Consider the following 21,281-nt stretch of genomic DNA (forward strand, 5'->3'; position numbering starts at 1 on the left):
GCCACTGGGAAAACCATGATGCCAAGTGGCGCTACATTTGGCACAATCATGGCCTTCGGAATAGGCATACGAGGCCAACTAGGGCAGCGGTTGCTTGCTACATCTACACCTCCCCATCTATCTCAGTCCTAGTACTACAGCAAAGTCTTTTATTCTCAAAAAAAAGTGATGGAAAAATCACTAACATATTTAAAGATGCAAACTGGATGGTGAGGTTTGCATTTCATATAGATCACACCTGCTGCATTACAAAGTGGACTTCACTAAGTGCCTTTCAGTCTTTAAAAAATTTTTTTTGGTACTGGGGATTGAACTTGGGTCCTTGCGCTTGCACAGCAGGCAGCAAAACCACTGAGCTAAATTCCTGGCCCCTTCTTTCAGTTATTTAAAAAAATCAAATCTCATGAATGGCTTTTGTAGTAAGCAGCTATTTCTAACAACCAAAACATGTGAATTTGGGGCCAGGGATTTAGCTCAGTGGTTCCAGCACCTGCCTCGCAAGCGCAAGGTCCCGAGTTCGATCCCCAAAAAAAACCATGTGAATTGAAAAATTACAGGGTAGCCAGCAAATACAGAGAATATTGTAAACCTGGAACACAATACCTTAAATATTTCTGAATTTTAACAGAATCTATAGACCAGCACCAAGTTAAAGAATACTGCTCTGATGATGTATTTCATAATTTTTGAAGCACCCTATGCCTTTTAATGATACAAAAACTAAACCACTATAATTTTAAAAATATCTTTCTGGATATAATAGACTATATTTAATTTTAAAACATATAACAACCCTGATCACTTAAAGCAAATCAACTCACATGATACCTGACAGTGGTTCTCAACTTGTCTAGATACTCGAATCATCTGGACAGCTTTAAATTACACTGATGCCCATGTCTCACCTAGATGTAAGCTTGTTTTATCTAGGAGTAGGGCCTAGATATTTGTATTTTTCAAAACCCACTAAAGGGAATTCTAATAGGCAGCCACAATTGACATTGCTTTTTTTTTTTTTTCATATCGGGGATGGAACCCAGGGCCTTTGCACTGAGCTACATCCTCAGCCCCTTCCCTCCATTTAAAAAATAATTGATTTTTGAGGGGTCTGAGTCACTGAGTTACCCAGGCTGGCCTTGAACTTGTGATCCTCCTGCCCCCACCTCCCAGTGAGCTGGGATTACAGGTGCGTGCCACCACGCCTGGCTTGATAATGCTTTTAATATAGCTTACAGAATTCAGATACCACTTCTTAAACTGGGTCAGTCTCTCAATTGAAATGTACATTTTAAATTTCTTGAATTTTAAAAATAACTGGGGCAAGACAATGTGGCCAAAATGATAGTCTGATATTGGTTTTAGTTATTTTTTTAAATTTTCTATTCCATGAGCCCATGATTATTGAGCACTGATAGAATTTTCTTGGCTATGAGTTGGGGAAAACTCTAATTTTAATCCTTCCCAGCACACCGTCTTCTCTCTCCACTACAAATTTAAAACTTGTCTGCATTAGTCTAAAAGAAGGAAATGCTGTTTACCGTTTGTTCGGCTTCAAAATGACTGTGAAAAACAAAAGCAAACAAAGCTACCTCTATCTACATTTTCAATTACTTCAAGCTTTCAGGTGGACTTTCTTTGTAACAAGAGGCCTTTTCCTTAAGTGCTAGTGTTAGCAAGTACTAAAGAAATCGGGGAGGACTGAAGCAGCAATTAGAAATAAGAATAATACATCGGTGGAAAATGGCAAAATTTAAGAATGCTATTTTCGGACTGTTTCAAGATGAATTTCATTCCAGCGAGGGAACTTACTTGGTATTTCTTATACGTTGTGAATAAATTCTAAGGATTGCAAAGTTATTTTATTTGAATATTATGAAAATATCCTCTAAGATTTTTGGATGTTTCTCACTAATTCCTTCATCACCCCCTAAAATTAAAAGGGACTCTGATAAGGGAGGATAGAAATCTGGCTGTTGACCTCTGTCTTAGGCAGCCCAGACATTAAACTAGCTAAATTTATGAAAGGGGTGAATACGCAAATCCTCACTTTCCTTTCTTCTTTCTGGGAGCAAAGGAAATGAACTCAGAAACCAGAGAGTGAAATAGAATATTAGTAAATATTCATAAAATTGAAAACAGTTTTATCAACTTACTGCACAATCTGGGAATAGGATACCTCCAGCCTTTGGTCAGCACATTTGATAATTTCCTCACACGATGCAATCTTGAAAAAAACAAGCTAAACAAATCACTCTTTGACAAATTCTAGTGTTTTTATTAAATTTTGTTTTTTTTCTCCTTTTTAAAAACTCTCTGCAAGTTCAAGGTTAGTTATTTGACTACATCAGTGAAAATTTTACAACAGACTAAACATCTTCCTTAGATTTTCAGATGAGAAATATGAATAACAATAGAATTCTATCTATTGATCATGTCCCAAATACAGACAACTGCAGTGAGTCAACACATAGTGTATTCCACACACCAGGTTGTGTATCATTGAAGGAGCAAGTCTATTTGGTTAAGGTTAATGCAGATTTTAAAAACTAACTGGAACACTAAGTTGGCAAGACTTATAATTACCCTGAAAGTGAAGTCACAATGCTAAGACTAAATTGCCTGCAGCAGGATGGACAGACACACACCATGCTCTCTGCTAGCATCCAGCTAAAGGCTGGTGGGACATCTTCTAAAGCCATTATGAAGAGAAAGACATCATTGTAAATGTGCTCCATCAAACTTCAGATCCTTTTCCTCCTGAATTCTATTATTTAATATCTGACATAGTTTTTAGAAGGCAAATATTTCTGCAAGAAAATGTGTACCTTATTTATTAAGCTGCCCAAGTGTCTCTGATACCTGTCATTCTCTTCAATGAGCTTGTTGCAGTGGTCTTCTTTTGACTCTACAAGACTTCCCAATTTTTTGATCTGCAGAGAAACATCAGTGAAAATACTAACCTGGAAAATACCTTGAAAGCTAATATGGGTATTGAGAACAAAAGAGGACCGTGAGCTATCCTTATTCCAATATGCTCTTTATTTATTTATTTATTTATTTATTTTGAGATAGGGTTCTGTTCTATGTTGCCCAGGTTGGGCTTGAATTTGTAATCCTCTTGCCTCAGTCCCCCAAGTCTGCACCACTACACTCAGTGCCCAATATCCACCTTCACTGAGTTGTCCGACAGGTGAATCATGTGATGCTATGGACCAGATCCTCATTAAGACTGCACATAGAACAGGTGAGCAGGAATTATAATGGTGTTTTATCTTTTCTCTCATTTTACACTATGAAATAACTTTGCAAATAAGTAAATATCTATTAGTACATACAAATATTTATTAGCCTCAAATCTTTACTTTCTTTTCCATAATCAATGCATAAATATATTTGATTCTCTCTGAAGTAAATCAGCGAGGCTGTGTGTGATGATACTTGCTCAGGTCTGAGAAATATTCTCCCTTGCATAAATAACTGGAGGCTTTAAAAAAGGTTCTGCTTTATATATTTCAAGTTCTGGTATACGGTCCATTTGTACTTGCAAGGAACCATTAAAATTTTTAAACTTCAAGGACCTGAGTTCGATCCCTGGGACCAAAAATAAAAAAAATTGTTTTAAACTGTGGGGCCGGGGATGTAGCTCAATGGCGCTGCACCTGTCTCACAAGCACAAGGTCTTGAGTTCGATCCCTACCAAAAAAACAGAAACAAAAACAAAATTTTTAAACTGTGCTTCTAAAAGTGAAAGAATTATCAGGAAAGGGTATTCACAAGTTCCTCTAGCAGGTACCTTAATATTCAGTGCAATTACAGAAGACAAACTACGGAAGTTTTAGTAAATACAGGGCTAAGAATGACTTTTAATCTATTATTTAAATATACTTAGATGTCTACAGTGAAGAACCCTATAGTAAGCAATGGCAAAGCAAATTTGCTGTAGAAACTGCCCTTCTTTTTCTCTCTTACCTAATGAGGATAATATCACAGGGTGCTGGGTTATGTGAAATGAAGACACAGAAAGACAAACACCACATAATCTATCTCACATGTCTATGCTAAACAAGTTGATCTAAATATAAAATACTGACTACTAGGGACTGGGAAGAGTGGAGGAAGAAGGGAATTTGGATACCAGAACACAGATAGTTGGAAGTAATCAATTCTAGTCTTCTACATGGCGAAGCTAGAGTCCACAATAACCTGCTATATATTTTATAAATAACCAGAAGAGAAGAGCTTAAAACTCCAAACACAAAGAGATGAATAAGGAGATGGAGCATTAATTACCCCAATTTGAAATCAGTACACACTGTATGCATGTACTGAAAATCACACTGTACTAACCGAATTTTAAAATTGCTTTGTAACTGTCTAGGTTCCAAGATCACGCTGTCATTTTCTTCTGCTGTATTCTTCCTGTCTCTCTGCTTCTATCTTTACAGACCGCTTGGAGTAAGCTCTGAGCGCCATTTCCCGCCGTGGTTGTTACACACAGCAACACTGGAGGCGGGCGAGGGCGCGCGCGGCCTGCAGCTGAGGAGACTCATTACCCATGTGTGCAGAGCAGCAGCGCCCGAGCCTGACTTGGGATCAGGCCGGGCCCTGCACCCAGAGCCAATCACCGGATAGGAGAACGCACTGAACCTGGCACCTGACACCAATCTCTAGCATGAGATCGAGTGGGACACCTGGATGAACTACCAAAGAAGAGAAAAGGATGGCGGCCACCGAGTCTGCCCCCTGCCCTCTTGTCCTTCCAGTACTCTGTCCTGCAAGAACCCTCTTTAGCCCGGGATTTAGTTCAGTGGTTTCGCCGCCTGCTGCGCAAGCGCAAGGACCAGAGTTCGATCCTCGGTACCAAAAATCAATACAAACAAACCAAGAACCCTCTTTTTCCTTCAAAGCACGCTTTTCGCCCTGAGCACCTCTTTTACTCTTTTCTTTTTTTTTTTTTTTTTTTGGTACCGGGGATTGAATTCGGGTCCTTGTGCTTGCGGAGCAGGTGGCGAAACCACTGAGCTAAATCCCCAGCCCTCTTTTGCTTTTCTTTTCCTCTCCTTTTTCTTATTTCTGCCCTAAAATAAACAATAATCTTTCACACACACCAATTGTCCTGACCCATTCATGGATCAGGACAAATAACCTGGAAAAGACTGTTGGTCCCAGCCCACCCGATGACAATGTGGTAGCATATGCCACCATAGGAATGTGCTTCATTCACAATGAAAAACAGCACATATTTTGTGGTTTCTCTACCTGGAATGTCAGAAATCTGATTACTGAAGTCCAAACAAAGACAATTATTTAAAATTTCAAAATAGGAAAACAGATCAGTTTTGTACTTTTGTAACAAATCCAGTACTGCCACCATGCCAGTGTGTGACCATTTCAATGAGCAAGTTTCTGAAGCTTAATAATTCCTTAAACTTCTTAGTAAAATGGTGATGAGTATAAAAATAACAGCAAAGCAACAAAAGGTCTTTCTTACCACAGAATCCAGCTCCTCATTTAGATTGTGGTACTCAGCCAGTCTGGCTCCCAATAAGATAGGTACATCTTTCACTTTCTTGGCTTCATTGGAATAAAAATCAGTGACCTGAAAAATACATTTGTGCTCATTTTCAATACAAATCCTTGGAACATTTAACAACACATACTTCACTAGTTTAATATTCAAAGAGATGACTGACTGGTGAGTGGCTGGAATCACAGGAGTAGGGAACTTAGACCTAGAAGGACTTCACCAAATTTATCCAGAGAACATAAATATCTGCACTTGTATTTTAACACATTAAAGACAATGCATTATAAGTGTTAAACTCACCTCAATGATGTGATCTTGAAACACTTTTTCACTGGCAATTAACTCTCTAAAAGTTATGATTCTGTCTTTATGTTTCAGTAGCTAAGGAGCAAAAGCATTTATATTTTAGAGGTAAGGAAACAAAAGTGCATCCTCTACCATTTACAATGAAGTCAGCACATCACACATAGTCCAGTCTCTGGTCTCCATGAGACACTAAGTCTTTATAGCTCTAGTGAGGAATGAGTTCACACACCAGATCTCGGGTTCAGGAGCTCCCGCCTCTCCTGACAGGAGTGGCCCACTGTGCCAACCTGGTTGTCCGAAGCAGGTGGCTTCAACTGAAATGTGTGGTTCTGCACATTCCGGGGCTGCAGTTTTGAAATGTTCGACGCAGAAGGCAGCTGAGCACAGAGCTTCTGGTAAAACCCCCAGGCTCTGGGGTGCCTCTCTTGGCCAGGGGCCAGAAGCACACATGTGTGACTCCAGGAGGGTGCTTCCCTCCCCACCCGGCCCTCAGCCTTCCCTTGGCCCTCTCCTCCACAGCATGGCTAGAAGGCGAAGATTCCCCAGAGCACCTGCAGCATAATTTCTATCCACATCAGTTCAGAGTACAGAACTAACTGCTCTGATCCAAGATTCCAGAGGTGAATATGCTTTTATTCTCTGTCAGCTATCATGTGTGTATTCCCCTCAGTTTACAAATGACACAATTTAACATCCCATTAGCACCTTCCCTATTTAACTTTCTTAATTTTATCTGTCATAGTTTACACCACCACACCAAGAAAACCAACTGGAGAAACTGAGAATGTCTGCTCTTGCTCTTTTTCCCCCAAGAAATAAAATTTGTTTTCAGTATTTCCATTATTTCAAGTCAAGTTGGAAACCACTATAGAAATGTCAAAATAAACAATTTTTCGGGAATCAATAGTGCCCTGCAAAACTGGAAAAGCGATCACAACCCATTTGTAGATGAATGAGATTCTCTAATGCTTTATTACCTATGTAATAAAACAACTCAAAAGGGCCATGGATTTAGCTCAGTGGTGCTGCTGCCTGCCTTGCAAGTGCAGCAGTTCAATCCCTGGTACCAACTCAAATGCTGAATGCTATATCTACTTAGTGAGGGGCATAGTAAAGCTACTCTGGCCCCTAAGACCAATTCTTCAAGAAATCCAGATGTGGGGCCTGAGATTTAGCTCAGTGGTTCTGGTGCCTGCCTCCCAAGAGCAAGGTCCCGAGTTCGATCCCCGGTACAAAAAAAAAAAAAAAAAAAAAGAAATCCAGATGTTAGGAGTGATTTCTCTGTGACCTTTTTCTTTGACTATTTTTTTTATTAAACTAATAGAATTTTTAGAAGAATAAAAATAGTACCTCTTTATCGAAATCTTTCTTTTTAAGATGAAGGCTCTTCAATTTTTGTAGCATTATGTCTCTCACTTTCTCACTTTCTTTGAAGTGCTCAGCATTGGGAATGGTGATGTCTTAACAGTAATAGATTGGGAAACTAGATTAAAAGATTTTTCCTGAGGCTAAATTTTAGCTAAAACAAAACAGATATATATTTGTCTTGGATCAGGAACATGTCCTCAAATTTCAACTCAAGTGAGTGCACTTTTTTTTTTTGGTTTTTGAGACAGGGTCTTGCTATGTAGTTCAGGCTGTCTTTGAGCTCACTGTATGCCAGACTGGCCTCATGCTTGCTGTGATCTCTTCCTGCCTCAGCCTCCTAACTGCTGGGATTATAGGAATGTGCCACCATACGCAGCTTCAGATGAGTGCACTTAAAATGAAGAGAAATGTTCAATAATAGAAGGGAAGAGAAAGAACTTGAAAACATACCCTTGAAATTGTTTTCTCACTAAATGTTGTGTTTCCCAGGGCAACTGCAGGTAGCACTTCCCCTCTTTAAGGTGAAGACAGTAACGCTGAGAAAGGTTAAATTATGTGGCCAATTCACATAACCAAGGAGTGAAGCCAGGACCTTTTTGATGCTTACTGCATTTTTTATTCTACTGGTGTGCACAGTGCCCGCTGTGGGTGGAGCTACTTTTTAGGTCATTAATGTGAACAATCGCTAACCTTTAGGCAGAGCAGACTGACCCAGAGCATAGGACCGCTGTTCTGAAATGCAGAAGTGCTAAAAAAAAAGGGGCTCCCTTGACGTCTTTACCTTTTATCTGATCTCATTATTTTATATTTTATTCTCCTGTAGACACGGGGGCATTAAGTGTTGAAGAAAGACAAATAGGGGCAAGGGAAGTAGCTCAGCAGCACAGCGCCTGCCTGGCAAGTTTGAGATCCTGAGTTTGATCCCCAGTACCAAAGATAAACAGTAACAATTAGTGAAAAGGAGCATGGCTTTACTTTTTTTTTTTCTTTTTCCAGTACTAGGGTTCAAACTTAGGACCTAGGGCTTGCAAGGCAGGCACGGCGTCATTGAGCTACATCCCCAGCTCCTTTTAAAATTTTGAGATAGATTCTTGCTAGGTTTCTAAATTGACCAGGCTTGGCTCAAACTTGTGATCCTCCTGCCTCAGTGCCTCCTCCCAGAGTGCAGGGACTACAAGTGTGCAACATCATGCCCAGCTATTTTGCAAATATTTTAATACTGTGTTATTAAAAGACAGCTACATTCTCATATCTGCTTCACACATTTCATCAGCCGAGAGAATTTTATCATCACATGTCACATAGTTTCTGAAAGACTGTACTGTACATTTGTAAAAAAAAAATGACAATAAGGAAGAATCCTTAAAAACGGAATCATTTACTAGCAGATAATACACTGATTGCTGGATGTGGTGGCATATGCCTGTGATCCCAGCACTCAGGAGGCCGAGGCAGGAGGAATGCTGCAAGTTCAAGGCCAGCCTGGGCTACATGGTGAGTTCAATGCCAGCCTGAACTACCCTGTCTCAAAAAAAAAAAATCTTTCAGAAATAATACACTGATTGTACATTCATAAGAGTCCTCTAAGGACATTTTCAAGGCAAAACCTACATATTTTTTGTAGCTCAGACTGGTTTTTTTTCTAAGTAGCCAGAGTTAATTTTTTTTTTTTTGGTACTGGGGATCAAACTCAGGACCTTGCACTTCCAAGGCAGGCAGTGGAAAAGCTAATAAGATTTTACTATGCTTAGTAAAGATCCATACACTTTCAGCCAGGCCCACAAAACTGAAACGTAGTAGATATGCCCCAGCTTGTAAAAATCATCCCTTATTGGATGCACTTTCAGGTTTTGGAAAAAATAAAAGGACTTTTCAACTACAGATATTAAAAAAAAAACTATAGCCTCTCCAAATACACACTGATATAAGGTTGTTATGCTGTTTTTATTTATTTATTTATTTTTTTGGTACCAGGGATCGAACTCGGGACCTTGTGCTTGCAAGGCAGGCACCAGAACCACTGAGTTAAATCCCCGGTCCCCTATGCTGTTTTTAAATACTTTTCAATTTTATAAAATAAATATATAACATAGGTTTGTTCTATCTTATAAACCAAATATGCAGCTGCATTACTGTATGGTACAATTAAAGTTTTATTGCTGAATAGGACAGGGGCACATTTAGAAAATCATTTTGCAAAGGTAACTTCTGGGAGCCGCTGGAGATGAAAAGGTTGAGGACCCACAAAACTTCCAGGTTAATTATCGTCTCTGCCAGGGTGAGCGTGGTGGTGCACACCTCTAATCCCAGCACTCACGAGGCCGAGGCAGGAAGATTGCCACAAGTTTGAGGGCATCCTGGGCTACGTAGTGAATTCAAGGCCAGCCTGAACTACAGAGGGAGACCCTATATCAAAAAACCAAAAAAAAAAAAAATTGTTGCCTCTACCAGAATAATCAAAAGAAGCCAAAAATGGCTACGGTTTAAGGCGAGTGAATGCCCAGGAACCAAAGAAACTTCTCCAAACCGGTGGCAATTTTCTTTTTTACTTCTCTTTTTGTTATTAATTCTTTCTGAAAACAAATACTGTATGTAAGTGCCATGTCTAAGTCCATCACAGACTACCAGAAACTTGGTGTTCTGGGTTAGCAATTCAGAATCTGCAGAAATACCTTGGCAGTATCCGGCTCCATTCCTTCCTCTAATTGCTCTTGTAACTGGGCAGTCTCAGCTTTCAGGACACAATCCTGCTCCCTACTCCTTGCAATCTGCTCTTGAAGATGTGCGTTTTCATTTTGTACCTTGTTGATCTGCTGCTGGAGTTTTATATTCTTAGCCTTTTCATCTTCGCAGATGAACAGCAAATTTTTAACTTGAGCGATCAATTTCTCATTTCTCAATTTCAATTTCTGTCTCTCTTTCAGGTTTTCCTTTTCATGTTTCTGGAACTCCTTCTGTAAAGCTAAGAACTCTCGCTCTCGGGTCTCTTTTTCTCTTTGCAAGAAGTCCAGAGCAGAAGTGGTGGCCCTCTCCAGCTCTCCTTTGAGTTGCTGCAGTCTTTCTACTTCTCCTTCCTTCTCACTCAAGCTTCTGTCCATCTCTATACACTGGCTTACTGATCTATTCTTCTTTTGAACTTCAGTAATGTACCTTTCCTGTAAATGAATATAATTGGCCTTGACTTTTTTAACTTGGAGCTGTAACATTTCCTTCTCTTTCCTGGATTCCTGGAGATGTTTTTCGGTGATAGCTAAAATCTCTTGCAAATTCTGCAGTTTTCTATTAATGTCATTCTTCTCTAGCTTCATGTTATATTTGTCCTCAATTAATTCTTCCATATTCTTCTCTAGCTTATTGATGATGTCCAAGAACACTGGCTGTCTGACAATCTTCATCTGTAGCTCTTTATTCTTCTTCTGTAAACACAGGTTGCTACACTGAAGGTCTTGGATTTCCATGTGCTGCTCTCTGTTATTATGTTGCAATATCTGTAAGACTTCCTTTAAAGCCATGTCCTCCTCTAGAGACTGTAAGCTTTCAGAGCTTTGCTCCATGTCAGGTGTCACACAGGTCTCCCGAGAGGCCTCAACACTCCTGGAGATGCCTGCTGGGGACCAAATTGAGGCAGTCCTTGGGCTTTCCAAGCCTTCCACTAGGACTTCCTCCTGGTGACTGACGAACACCTCAGGAGTCTCCTCATAAATATGTACTTCTTTTGAAGAAACTTCAGTCTGCAAATCACAGTAAATAAAATAAATGTGAAAGAATAGAAAGATCATGAACTTTGGAGTCAGATCTGGTCTTGAATTCCAGATTGCTAGTTTGGTTTCCTCAGCTATAAAAGAACAATAATACCTATTTCCAATAATATTTACTTAACAAAGTTAATACCTAAATATTAGTTGCTGAATGCATGTGCAGAACACAAGCAGTAGGTATATATATTATAGATATGTATTCATATTTACTTTGACAGAAGAAAAATTATACTCTGATGCTCACAATTTTCTATGATGCAAACTTTTCTGAGCACATACAGAATGCTTTGACTTCAGATGAATTAAAACAAATTAATGTATCAACTAGCTTACAGACCAGAGGTTCTATTTTAAATTAAGACTTTTGGGGCTGGGGATTTAGCTCAGTGGCACCCTGTCTGCCTCGCAAGTGCAAGGTCCTGAGTTCGATCCCCAGTACCAGTCTTTTAAAAAAATTTTTTTTTTTTTTTTGAGACAAGGTCTCACTATGTAATTCAGTTCAGGCTGTCCTTGAGCTTATTATGTAGCCCAGGCTGGCCTCAAACTCACTGCAATCTTTCTGCCTCAGGCTCCTAAATCCTGGGATTACAGGTATGTGCCACCAGGGCTGGCTAAAATTCCTTATTTGGACAATTACCTCACCATGCTATGACTCCTATGAACATTAGAGTGGCAGACACACAGATCTTGTGATTGACTTTATGCTCCCAATACAGGTTTGGGAGGGTAATACAGGACAGTAAATTGTGTTGAGGAGCTCTGAAGTGAATGACATTGGAAATCCAGTGAGTGTCCTGGAGGAGTGGTATTAGACCAATTTAGAGATATGAATGGATTTTTGTTGTTGTGGGATGAAGATAATTACCTTACTGAAGCTCCCAAGGCCTGATATCTGCTCTTGAAAGCTGACTTGGCCTCCCCTGTCTCCTCACTTCTAACATCTTCCTGAAACTTGCATTTCCTGGACACTGGGCTTCCATCAAGTCCTAGTAGATACCATACTTCCTGCAGTCACAAGGATTCTGCAGATCTGGATCTTGGGCTTGGAATGCTCTCCCATCCACAGATGCCTTAGGACTCCTACTCATCTTTCGGGCTCAGCTTGATGACTGATTCTTAAGGAAGCTTCACCAGACTCTCTGACCAGAGCAGTATTTTTTTTTTTTTTTTTTTGCAGTACCAGGGATCAAACTCAGGACCTTGTGCTTGTGAGGCAGGCGGGGCACCACTGACCTAAATCCCTGGCCCTGGACAGTATTGACTGCAGATGGCCATCTTACTTCCGTACAACTCTTATCATAAATGCAAACTTACACTTATTTGTGTGATTCCTTGATTAATGTTTGTCTTCTCTACTGGGATGTTATTTTTATAAGAAACATATTTTTCCTTGTTTTTTAATATTATATAACCAACTCAAAGGGTGGAGCCTGGTACATAATAAATTCCCCAAAAGTATATACTGACTGGTTGAAATAAATGACTAAATACAATGGAAACATGAAGAAGCAATTATGAGGAACCCTAATTAAGCAGGTTTTTAAAAAAATGTTACTTTCCAGAAATGAACAAGGGAAAATAAAATTCTCTTCTAAACGTTGTCCTTTACTTCCAAATAAATGAACAAAAACCAAACTCATCTTATAAATGAAACATAATAGCTATAACTTATAAATTCACATTGAAATGATTATTTATACTATTGTTGGATTATATTTATTTGTCCACACAATTCTTAGAGCTTTTTTTTGTTTAGAGAGTTTAGAAATTATATTGTTGGCATCTTCAATGTTTTAAGATACTATATGTGTGCCCAGAGTTAATACACCAAAAGACAAATTAATGTTTTCACTTAGGTAGAAAAGTTAATATTCTTCACTTGCAAACAGAAATCTCACAGAATAGAAAAACTTTAGGCTTCTATTGTCAAATGATTTGATCAATAAATCTGCACACCTTCCTCTTATCAACCTTTCCCTATGACTTCCTGCTACTTTTATTCAACAAATACAAAAACCACATTATATTCAAGGCACCATCTAGATGCTATGGCACATGAAAGAAAAGTAAGACAGAGTTCTGAGCCTCATAAAAAATGACCATTTGGTAGAGCTAATCTCCAAGTATGGACTTGAATTAGAAAAACTTGTATCTGAATTGGTTAAAATCTCAGAACACATTTTCCCCAGTGACACAAGTTCCTCATAGTGATTTGATGACTTGACACTACTTGGAAAAGTCTCAGATTAAACCCCGCCTAATTTAATATTCCACAGGCTTCACTGACCGTCAACAATCTTACCTCCTCTGTTTTATAATTAACTCTCAGATCATGCAGCTTAAAGCTATTCTCACTATAAGATGGGTCTTCAACATTTCTGGAGACGCTTTTTTTATACAAAAAGTTTTGAGGCTGACTAGGCTTGAGGCTAGATCCCATGGCAGTACATGTAACCAATGGCTTTTCTGTAAATGGCAGGGTCTCTTCACTGTAGTTGTAGTGGCTTGGACTTCTAGAAGATTGTGTGACACACTCATGAGTACACTGGTCTTTAGTTGTAGAAATGCTAGCTTCCACTGAATTTTCTTCCTTAAGTGGATCTTGTGTTACATTGCTATCTTTTGCATAATTATACACAGGACTTTGCAATTCTGGCCTCTCTATGTAAGAAAAGCCTTCTGCTGGATTTTGAAACGTCATTTCATCATTGAATGCTTCTATCCAGTGAAACTTGCAAATGGGTTCACATGGTCTCAAGGAAGAAATGCTGGTGTTAACCGGCTGGGTTTGTATATTTTGGGGGTAACTTCCAATGTCAGTATCTCATTAGAAAGAGAAAGAAGAAAATAAGTATTAATTACTTGACCATAAATTTATATGGTAACATTTATATTTACAAATAAACTTTGTAATCTTTTAGGAGTTAAATATTATTTAAAACTTATTCATTGTGTGGATCTTATCATGGTTTTGTGCTAGCAAATAAAACAAAGCGACTTTTTACAAAGGGGAAAGAACTGTCCAAATGACTACAGAAGAGTATGGTATATATTAGTCTGGTCAAATACCATTACAGCAAATTGCAAAGTAGCTTCAAAATTATTTTTGTGTACTGTAATTTTAAAAATTCCAAAAAGCACATATTATAGTATAATAATGAACACATGTAAATTTGTTTAATCTTACAACAATCCCATGAGCTTGCTACTGTTACCATCCCTCTTTTACACAAGAGGTGTTAACTCTTTTTTCTGAGGCCACAGAATCAGAAAACAGTGTAGCTGAAATTTTAGAATATTGCTTTAAATATAGTACTATACTGTTTCTCAATATGACAATTGTCCCGATTTAATACGTTTTTTAAAAATCAGAAGCAAATAAGACAAATGGAGTAAAATGTTGTAAAATTAATGACTTTTTCCTTTCTTTCTTCCTTTTCCCTCCCCAATGGTAACCACTATATTGAAGCCCACATGAACTCATTCTTCCCAATTATCTTTTTGATGTTTTACTGACCCCTAAATAATACATATCAGGTTCCCACATTTCTTCATTTTGTGATAACCTTAAGGTCTCAGTGATTTTTCATAGCAACCATAGACCAAAAGAAACACCTAACAGCTCCATTAGTCCACTATCACTGTTTCCCGCAAATTTCAAAGTACAAAGCACCACCCTAGGTATTATGCTTTAAAAATGTACATAAATAGCATATATATGTGCACATATGTGTGTATGCACATGCAACAAAACAGAAGTATTTCATTTAGAATTTTGCTTCTGAAACTTAGCCATGTAAATACATGAAGATCAAGTTTAAACTTAAATTTCTTCTAATTTTGCTATTTTTGTTTGTTTGTTTGTCTGTTAGTGTACCTAGTGCCTGCAAGGCAGGGGCGGAACCACTGAGCTAATCCCTGGCTCTCTAATTTTGCTATTTCTAAAAACAGCACTGCTGTGATCACCCTTACATACATTTCCCAGTACACCAATGTGTGCAGGCTCTGGGTATATATCTAGAAGAAGGTAGAATTGCTCTATTATGGAAAACACTTCTACTTTACAGGGCTGTAAAATTATTCTCCAAAGTGACTATACCAATTTATACTTCTACTTATAACATAGGACTTCCTTTGGCTTTACATTCTTCCAAAACATATCAAACTGATATGCATCAAACAGTATTTTTCTGTGATCTCTCTCATATATTTAAGGGCCTTTCAAGTGTCCTTTCCAGTTCTCTGCTTGTCACACTGCAAGCTGTGAATACACAACAGTGGGCTGAACTGTCCCGCCAAAATTCCTATGATCAAATGGATTGAAGAGCTAAATATTAAAACAGAAACACTGAATCTGTTGCAAGAGAGAATAGGTAGAACTAATGAGGACAAAGGGGCAGATAATGACTTCATGAAGAAAACCCAAACTACACGGGAAATAACACACAGAATAACAACTGGGATCTCATCCTACTAAAGATTTTGCACTGCAAAAGAAATCACCAACAGAGTGAAGAGACAACCCACAGAGTGGGAAAAAATTTTAGCCAGTAGTTCCTCAAATAAAGGACTAATATCTAGAACACACAAAGAATTGAAAAAAAATCAGACTCCCCCCAAATTTAAAGACCCAAACCAAAAATGGGCATCTGAAATGAATAGACACTTCTCAGATGAAGAAGTAGAGACAGCAAATAAATTCATGAAAAAATCTTCAACATCACTGGCCATCTGAGATGCAAATTAAAACAATGCTGATTCCATCACACTCCAGAAAAATCAACCCAGATGCCCATCAACCAATCAATGGATAAAAAAAGATGTGGGTTTTTTATACAATGGAGTACTAAACCATTAAGATAAACCGTAGACATTTATAGCTAAATGGATGCACCTTGAGACTATACTCTTAAGTGAAATAAATTGGACACATATATGTAAATATCACATTGTCTCTCTGGAGTGAGAAACTGGAAGGGTAAATAAGGACCAAATTGTATAATAGGTAATATGAAATAGGAAGAAATTCTTCAAAATTAAAGGGAAACTGGGCTGGGGATTTAGCTGTGGTTACGCCATCTGCCTTGCAAGCGCAAGGACCTGAGTTTGATCCCCAGTATCAAAAAAATAAAAATAAAGGGAAAACTTTAAAGGGAGGAGGGAGAAAAGGAAGGGAATAGGGGAAAAAAAAGGAGAAGGAAAAAAATGCAAACAAAGCTTTTGTAAATAGGGGGGGTTGAAGGGAAGGGAGGGGACTGGGAAAACAAGAGGAATCAAGGTATACAAATTGCCTTTAATGAATGTGATCACTATATATATTTAAATTGTACCAATAAAATTAATTTTTTTAAAACATACACATTTTGAAACATGTACTTGTATAGCATATGATTCTAGTGTCTGAGACTGAACTTGACTCACAGCTCTCAGGTAAAGCTACATGACCTTGGGGAAGATACTTACTCCCCTTTTCTGTAAAATGGGGATTAAAAACAACCCTTATTTCAATTTTTAAAAAACTTTATTTAACAGAATTGTTTGTGGATTAGATTTAATAAGGAACATAACATAGCTTAGCATGGTACCTGGCTATTACTGTTATTAACACAGGTCACAAAAAAAATGTTTCTCTATTTTGGATATTACCAAGATACTCACCATCTAACACATTGTCTTGTGTGCTACACATATCCTCAGAAAGTGTGGGTTTAGACTCATTTCCCCTTTTTACATTCTTTGTTTCATTCTGTGTTAATAAAAAAGGCATTAATATTTCAACCAAAATCATAAACTTCTCAATGTGTATGTACATTGCAAAGCAATTTTCTATTTTATGTATTTTCTTGGGGGGTGACATTGGGGATTGAATCCAGAGCCTTCAAACTGAGCAACATTCCCCAGATTTTTTTTAAAATTTTTGAGACAGGGTCACCCTAAGTTGCTAAATTCCCCAGGATAGGCTCAAACTTCCAATCCTCCCATCTCAGCCTCCCATGCAGGCATGCACCTCCACGCCTGGCTTTTATTAGAATTTTTTTGCACATGTGGAATGAGCTTTCTAGTATCTTTCTCCATTGCATATTTGCCTTCCTTTTAGTAAAACTATTCTAATACAGTCACAACATTAAATGACAAACAACCTGATGCTTTAATACTCTGGGTTTTTTACAAGTCAAATCATGTGACTATAAACAGGGATATATCAAAGTGTATATATCTCTTATTGATAATGCTTTGATGTTAAATCTTGTCTAACAGTATTAGGGTAGTCTATTCTCTTGACATTTAAAATATACAAAACAATTCCAGTAATGAGATAACATCTTTAAGCACTAAATTATTTTCAAAGTTACCTGAATGTTATCTAAGATGAAAGCGTTCATTACACTAATATTATACATAAGATAATCAGGAAAATTTTTGAGGAACACATTAATCATGAACAGTGGGTCAAGTATGTGGGCCTAAACAATGTCCTAAAAAGTCTTATTTCTAATTAAAATCAGCTGGTTCTATTTATAGTTTTAAAGAATTGTTCCACGTATTAAATATACTTGACATATGATAAAAACTGAGTTATAGCTTTTAACAATGTTTTTTATACTTGTCATTAATTCAGACCATTCCTCCTAGTCAGATTTTTAACATATTAATAATATACTTGAAAAATAAAACAGCACTACTTAGTGAGGTGCAGTGGCACACATTAATCCTAGCTACTTGGGAGGCGGAGGCAGGAGGATTCCAAGTTTGAGGCCTGCCTGGGCAATTTAGCAAGACCATGTCTTAAAAAAATTGCTGGGCACAGTGGTACATGCCTATAATCCCAGAACTTGGGAGGATGAGGCAGGAGGACTGCTGTGAGTTAGAGGCCAGCATGGGCTATAAAGTCAGTGCAAGGTAAACCAGAACTACAAAGTGAGACCTTATCTCACAAAACCAATCAACCAATCAATAAGTAAATAAATATAAACAGTGCTGGGAGTGCACAGTACCTCCAGGATCAATCTTTATCACTGCAAAAATGAATAAATAAAATTTTAAATAGCCCTATTCATTGCCTTCATACTGTACTTCACATACTCTTCTTGGGATTCTACTAAGAATTTCAGAGACAACTTTTTTGTCCATAAATTATAAAGAATAAAATGCTCAGTGAAACCCAAGGAGAACCTAATATAAGACACAGTGTTTCAAATGTATGTAGTATATTAGACCCTGATTAACAAGTTTAATCATAAAAAAGAATCCCAACTATCACATACAGAAAGCACTCAAAAACCTACTACCCAGTAAGACCAGTATGATCATTTCTGTTGACAAATATATAAAGGTTACATGTTTACCATATACCTACAAAGTACATTAATTAGCCCCTTACTCATGAATGTTGTTTCCAATGTTTAATTATTATGGACAATTCTTTAAATATCTTATTTGAATATTTCCTAGAGGTAGGATTGTGAAAGGCAGTTTAACTCAATTTCCTATCCTATCACTGAACATCCCTGCAGAAAGGCTTTGCCAATGTATAGGCTGAGCCGCAGGAAATTTTCAGTATTTGACAATTTTTGAGGTACAAAGGCAATTGCACATAGCACAACTTGATTTCTCTTATTCCCCTATACTCTTGTTAGCAACTATCAAACATTTAGAACATTCATGAAGAGCTCTGGGACATTAGTCTCCTTTATCTTGTGGGAAAGGGCACTAGGAATTTTCATGAGGATGGAGGATGGAAGTCATTTCCCTGCAGGGTGCTGTCCGTCATTACGAATGACAAGCAAATCATCTGCACACTGACACAGTGGAAGATGCTCTAGACTGGGAGTCAAGTCCCTCGTCTTGCCTCCGTGACAGTCGTGGCCATGTCCTCTGGCTGCACTGTTGGGATATCTGAGCGGATAAAAAGGACCATCTGAACACTCTGTGTGTAAAACTCTACTTTCTTTATACACCAACAGGACTAGAAAGCCAGGCCCTGTTTCCCTCCTTATATGCCCACTGGAGATTCTTCTACTGTCCTCAAGAGATCTGAAGAAATGTTCACATGGAAGACAATGTGAATACTGAATGCATCTGAACCTTCTAGGACTCAAAAGCGATGCACACCTGAGGGAAAAATGAAGTGGGGCTGCTTTCCATCCAGGAGGGAGAATCTGAGTGAGTTAAATCTTGAGAAAGACCACTGACATGTGTGGCATCCAGTTCAGACATGCTTTCTAAATTTTCATGAGAAGCATGCACTTCCAAATGTACAGGAACTGAAGGTGATGAACACAACTTATTTTTTCTTTTGTGTTGCCAGGGATGATGAACAAAACTTTTGAGAGTCCTCGTTCTTAATTGCTGAATGATAGAAGGTCTCTTAAAAAAACACAGACATATACATAGTTTCAGTGTTTATTAGTGTACACCGTTCCCCCTACATTTCACTTTGAGAAGGCTACAAAGTTCACTGCCTTAAATATAAAATGCCATTCATCAAGTTGTTACAAAAATTAAAAAATTTAGTCCGAGTATACTATGACTTGGTATGGTATTAAGCACTGATTTGGATACATGTATGTGGCCATTATCCAGTAATTCTCTAAAAGTGAAGGCCTTTCTTGGCTACTTAATGAAAGGATATTTACAAAATATTAGTCTTTTTTTTCCAAAATATTATTTTATTAGTTTTCACAAAACACTATTTCTATTTGAAACTTTCTATTTGAAAAACTCATTACTGAGTCAAATCCAACACTAAGTATTTCCTCCTCACTTTTCCTATACCATACCTTTTCTCTCAAGCACTAGAGATTGAAAATTTGGAGGATTTTAGTATCCTTCTAATCTCAATACCCACAGATACCAAATCCTGCCCATTTTTCCTTTTAAAATGTCTTTCCATACCCATGCTTTTGTTCCATCCCCTCTAACTCTGATCCATATCCGCACGACATTCTCATTTTGATGGGAGCGAGATTGCCCAATCACACCAAATTCTACTTGACCCTGGAGAATTTCCATAGCCTGCACCCATGTTACCTACCCAATACTGCTCCCTGCTCTACTCAGACAAGGCTAGTTTGCCTGCAAATAAATAATGCCTTCTGCCCCCATTTATGCTTGTCTCACAAAACCTCTCCATCTGCTCATTTATCTATTTTTAAATTCCTGTGTTTTTAGTCTTTATATCTCTACCTCACAACTCAGTACCTACTTGTTTACTGTTTTAGTCTTCACCAGTTCCAAGGGTGTTATTTATATTTAGATTATAATTGCCTTATGAGGAATCTACTTATGGCTTTTCAATACGTCGTAATGCACACCTGCCCGTGTTGGCTACACGGTAAATACTAAATAAGTCTTGCATTCTAATGACTTATTTCCTCTCGAACTACAGTCGCTACCTATTGTCTGACTAAACTACTGAATTATTGAATTAACAATTTTTTGAGGATTCGTTGTTTCCAAATCTATGTAGTCACTTGGTAAAGTATAAAAATGTAAGCCATGCAGGCTATGCAGGACTGGTGAAAGGCTCAACTTTACGCTTTAATCTTCCAAATAAATAAATATTTCTGGGTTGACCTGAAGGGGATCTGAAAAATCTCTGCTGTCTTCTAAACTAAAAAAATAAATAAATAAACCTTTGTGTGAACTCGTTATTTCCAATCACACTTCTTTACAACGTTGTTCATTCCTCCAACTGCACTGCACAATCTTCCAGTTTATTTTTTTAGCCAGGCTTATTTTTCTCATCTTTCATTTCTGTCCTTCGCAGAATTGACGTTGGATTTTTAGAACTTGTATTCAAATGTTCAGCTAGCTATCCCGGAGACATTCCAAGCTGTGTTAAACACGGGCGTTCAGAGATGCCCCGGGCGTTCCTGGAAAGCACGCTAGTCTTACACTGCTATTTTTTCCAGACGCAGGATAAACTTTAACTTATCTCATTTTCACCTGAAAACGCACCACACTAACACGCAAAAGTGTGCTCACTTCCATGATCCATAGTTTGTTGTGCCCGCACTACGGATTCGTCCTCGTCGCCGCGCACTGGTGTGCAGGGAGCAGGGCGCCTTCGCCTCCCCCTTCCCACCGCGACCAGTGCGCACCGCGGGGCTCCCGGCCGCCGCCGCGCCCTGTGTGACGACCGCGCGCGGACGGGCGACACGCCGCTCACGGCGAAGTTAGGAGGACTGCGGCCGCCAAGGAAGAGCCTGTGGGCTAACTGGCGCGTCCTTCCGCGAGACGAAACACAGAGCGGGGCGCAGAAACGGAACACTCCAGGCGTAATGGGCGGCACCAGACAGCTGACGCCACACACCTGCGCG

At 38.5% G+C, this 21,281-nt stretch overlaps 2 protein-coding genes across 2 annotated transcripts in view; both read right to left on the reverse strand.

Moving 5' to 3' along the window:
* Positions 1-8,389, reverse strand: part of LOC147826176 (cancer-associated gene 1 protein homolog) — a 21,540-nt gene extending 13,151 nt beyond the window's left edge. Inside the window, exons 1-6 of the mRNA XM_087182556.1 lie at positions 8,377-8,389; positions 7,184-7,293; positions 5,828-5,908; positions 5,492-5,599; positions 2,826-2,930; positions 2,154-2,224 (exon numbers count right to left, since the gene is read on the reverse strand). Of these exons, the coding sequence (XP_087038682.1) occupies positions 2,154-2,224; positions 2,826-2,930; positions 5,492-5,599; positions 5,828-5,908; positions 7,184-7,293; positions 8,377-8,389 (488 nt within the window). The remainder of the gene's footprint in view (positions 1-2,153; positions 2,225-2,825; positions 2,931-5,491; positions 5,600-5,827; positions 5,909-7,183; positions 7,294-8,376) is intronic.
* Positions 7,300-21,103, reverse strand: Cage1 (cancer antigen 1). The gene is made up of 5 exons (XM_021260691.2): positions 20,908-21,103; positions 19,072-19,326; positions 16,618-16,705; positions 13,262-13,782; positions 7,300-10,932 (listed from the first exon to the last, which is right to left on the reverse strand). Exons 1-5 carry the CDS (start codon positions 20,950-20,952, stop codon positions 9,847-9,849), a joined length of 1,995 nt encoding a protein of 664 aa, XP_021116350.2. The 5' UTR covers positions 20,953-21,103; the 3' UTR covers positions 7,300-9,846.
* Between the last annotated feature and the right edge of the window lie 178 nt (positions 21,104-21,281).

The sequence above is a fragment of the Heterocephalus glaber genome, unplaced genomic scaffold (assembly GCF_053883595.1).
Source record: "Heterocephalus glaber isolate CG9 unplaced genomic scaffold, H.glaber_assembly_v1.0 deba00001472, whole genome shotgun sequence".
NCBI classification, from domain to species: domain Eukaryota; kingdom Metazoa; phylum Chordata; class Mammalia; order Rodentia; family Bathyergidae; genus Heterocephalus; species Heterocephalus glaber.

What these genes read in the sequence shown, in the direction of transcription:
- Cage1 (XM_021260691.2), bottom strand. Translation starts at nt 20,952, where the DNA reads ATGGAAGTGAGCACACTTTTGCGTGTTAGTGTGGTGCGTTTTCAG. An exon ending in TTAGTGTGGTGCGTTTTCAG is followed by an intron (nt 19,327 to 20,907) that starts GTGAAAATGAGA and finishes TGTTTTTTTAAG; the next exon opens with AGACCTTCTATCATTCAGCA. An exon ending in TTAATTATAAAACAGAGGAG is followed by an intron (nt 10,933 to 13,261) that starts GTAAGATTGTTG and finishes TGTGATTTGCAG; the next exon opens with ACTGAAGTTTCTTCAAAAGA.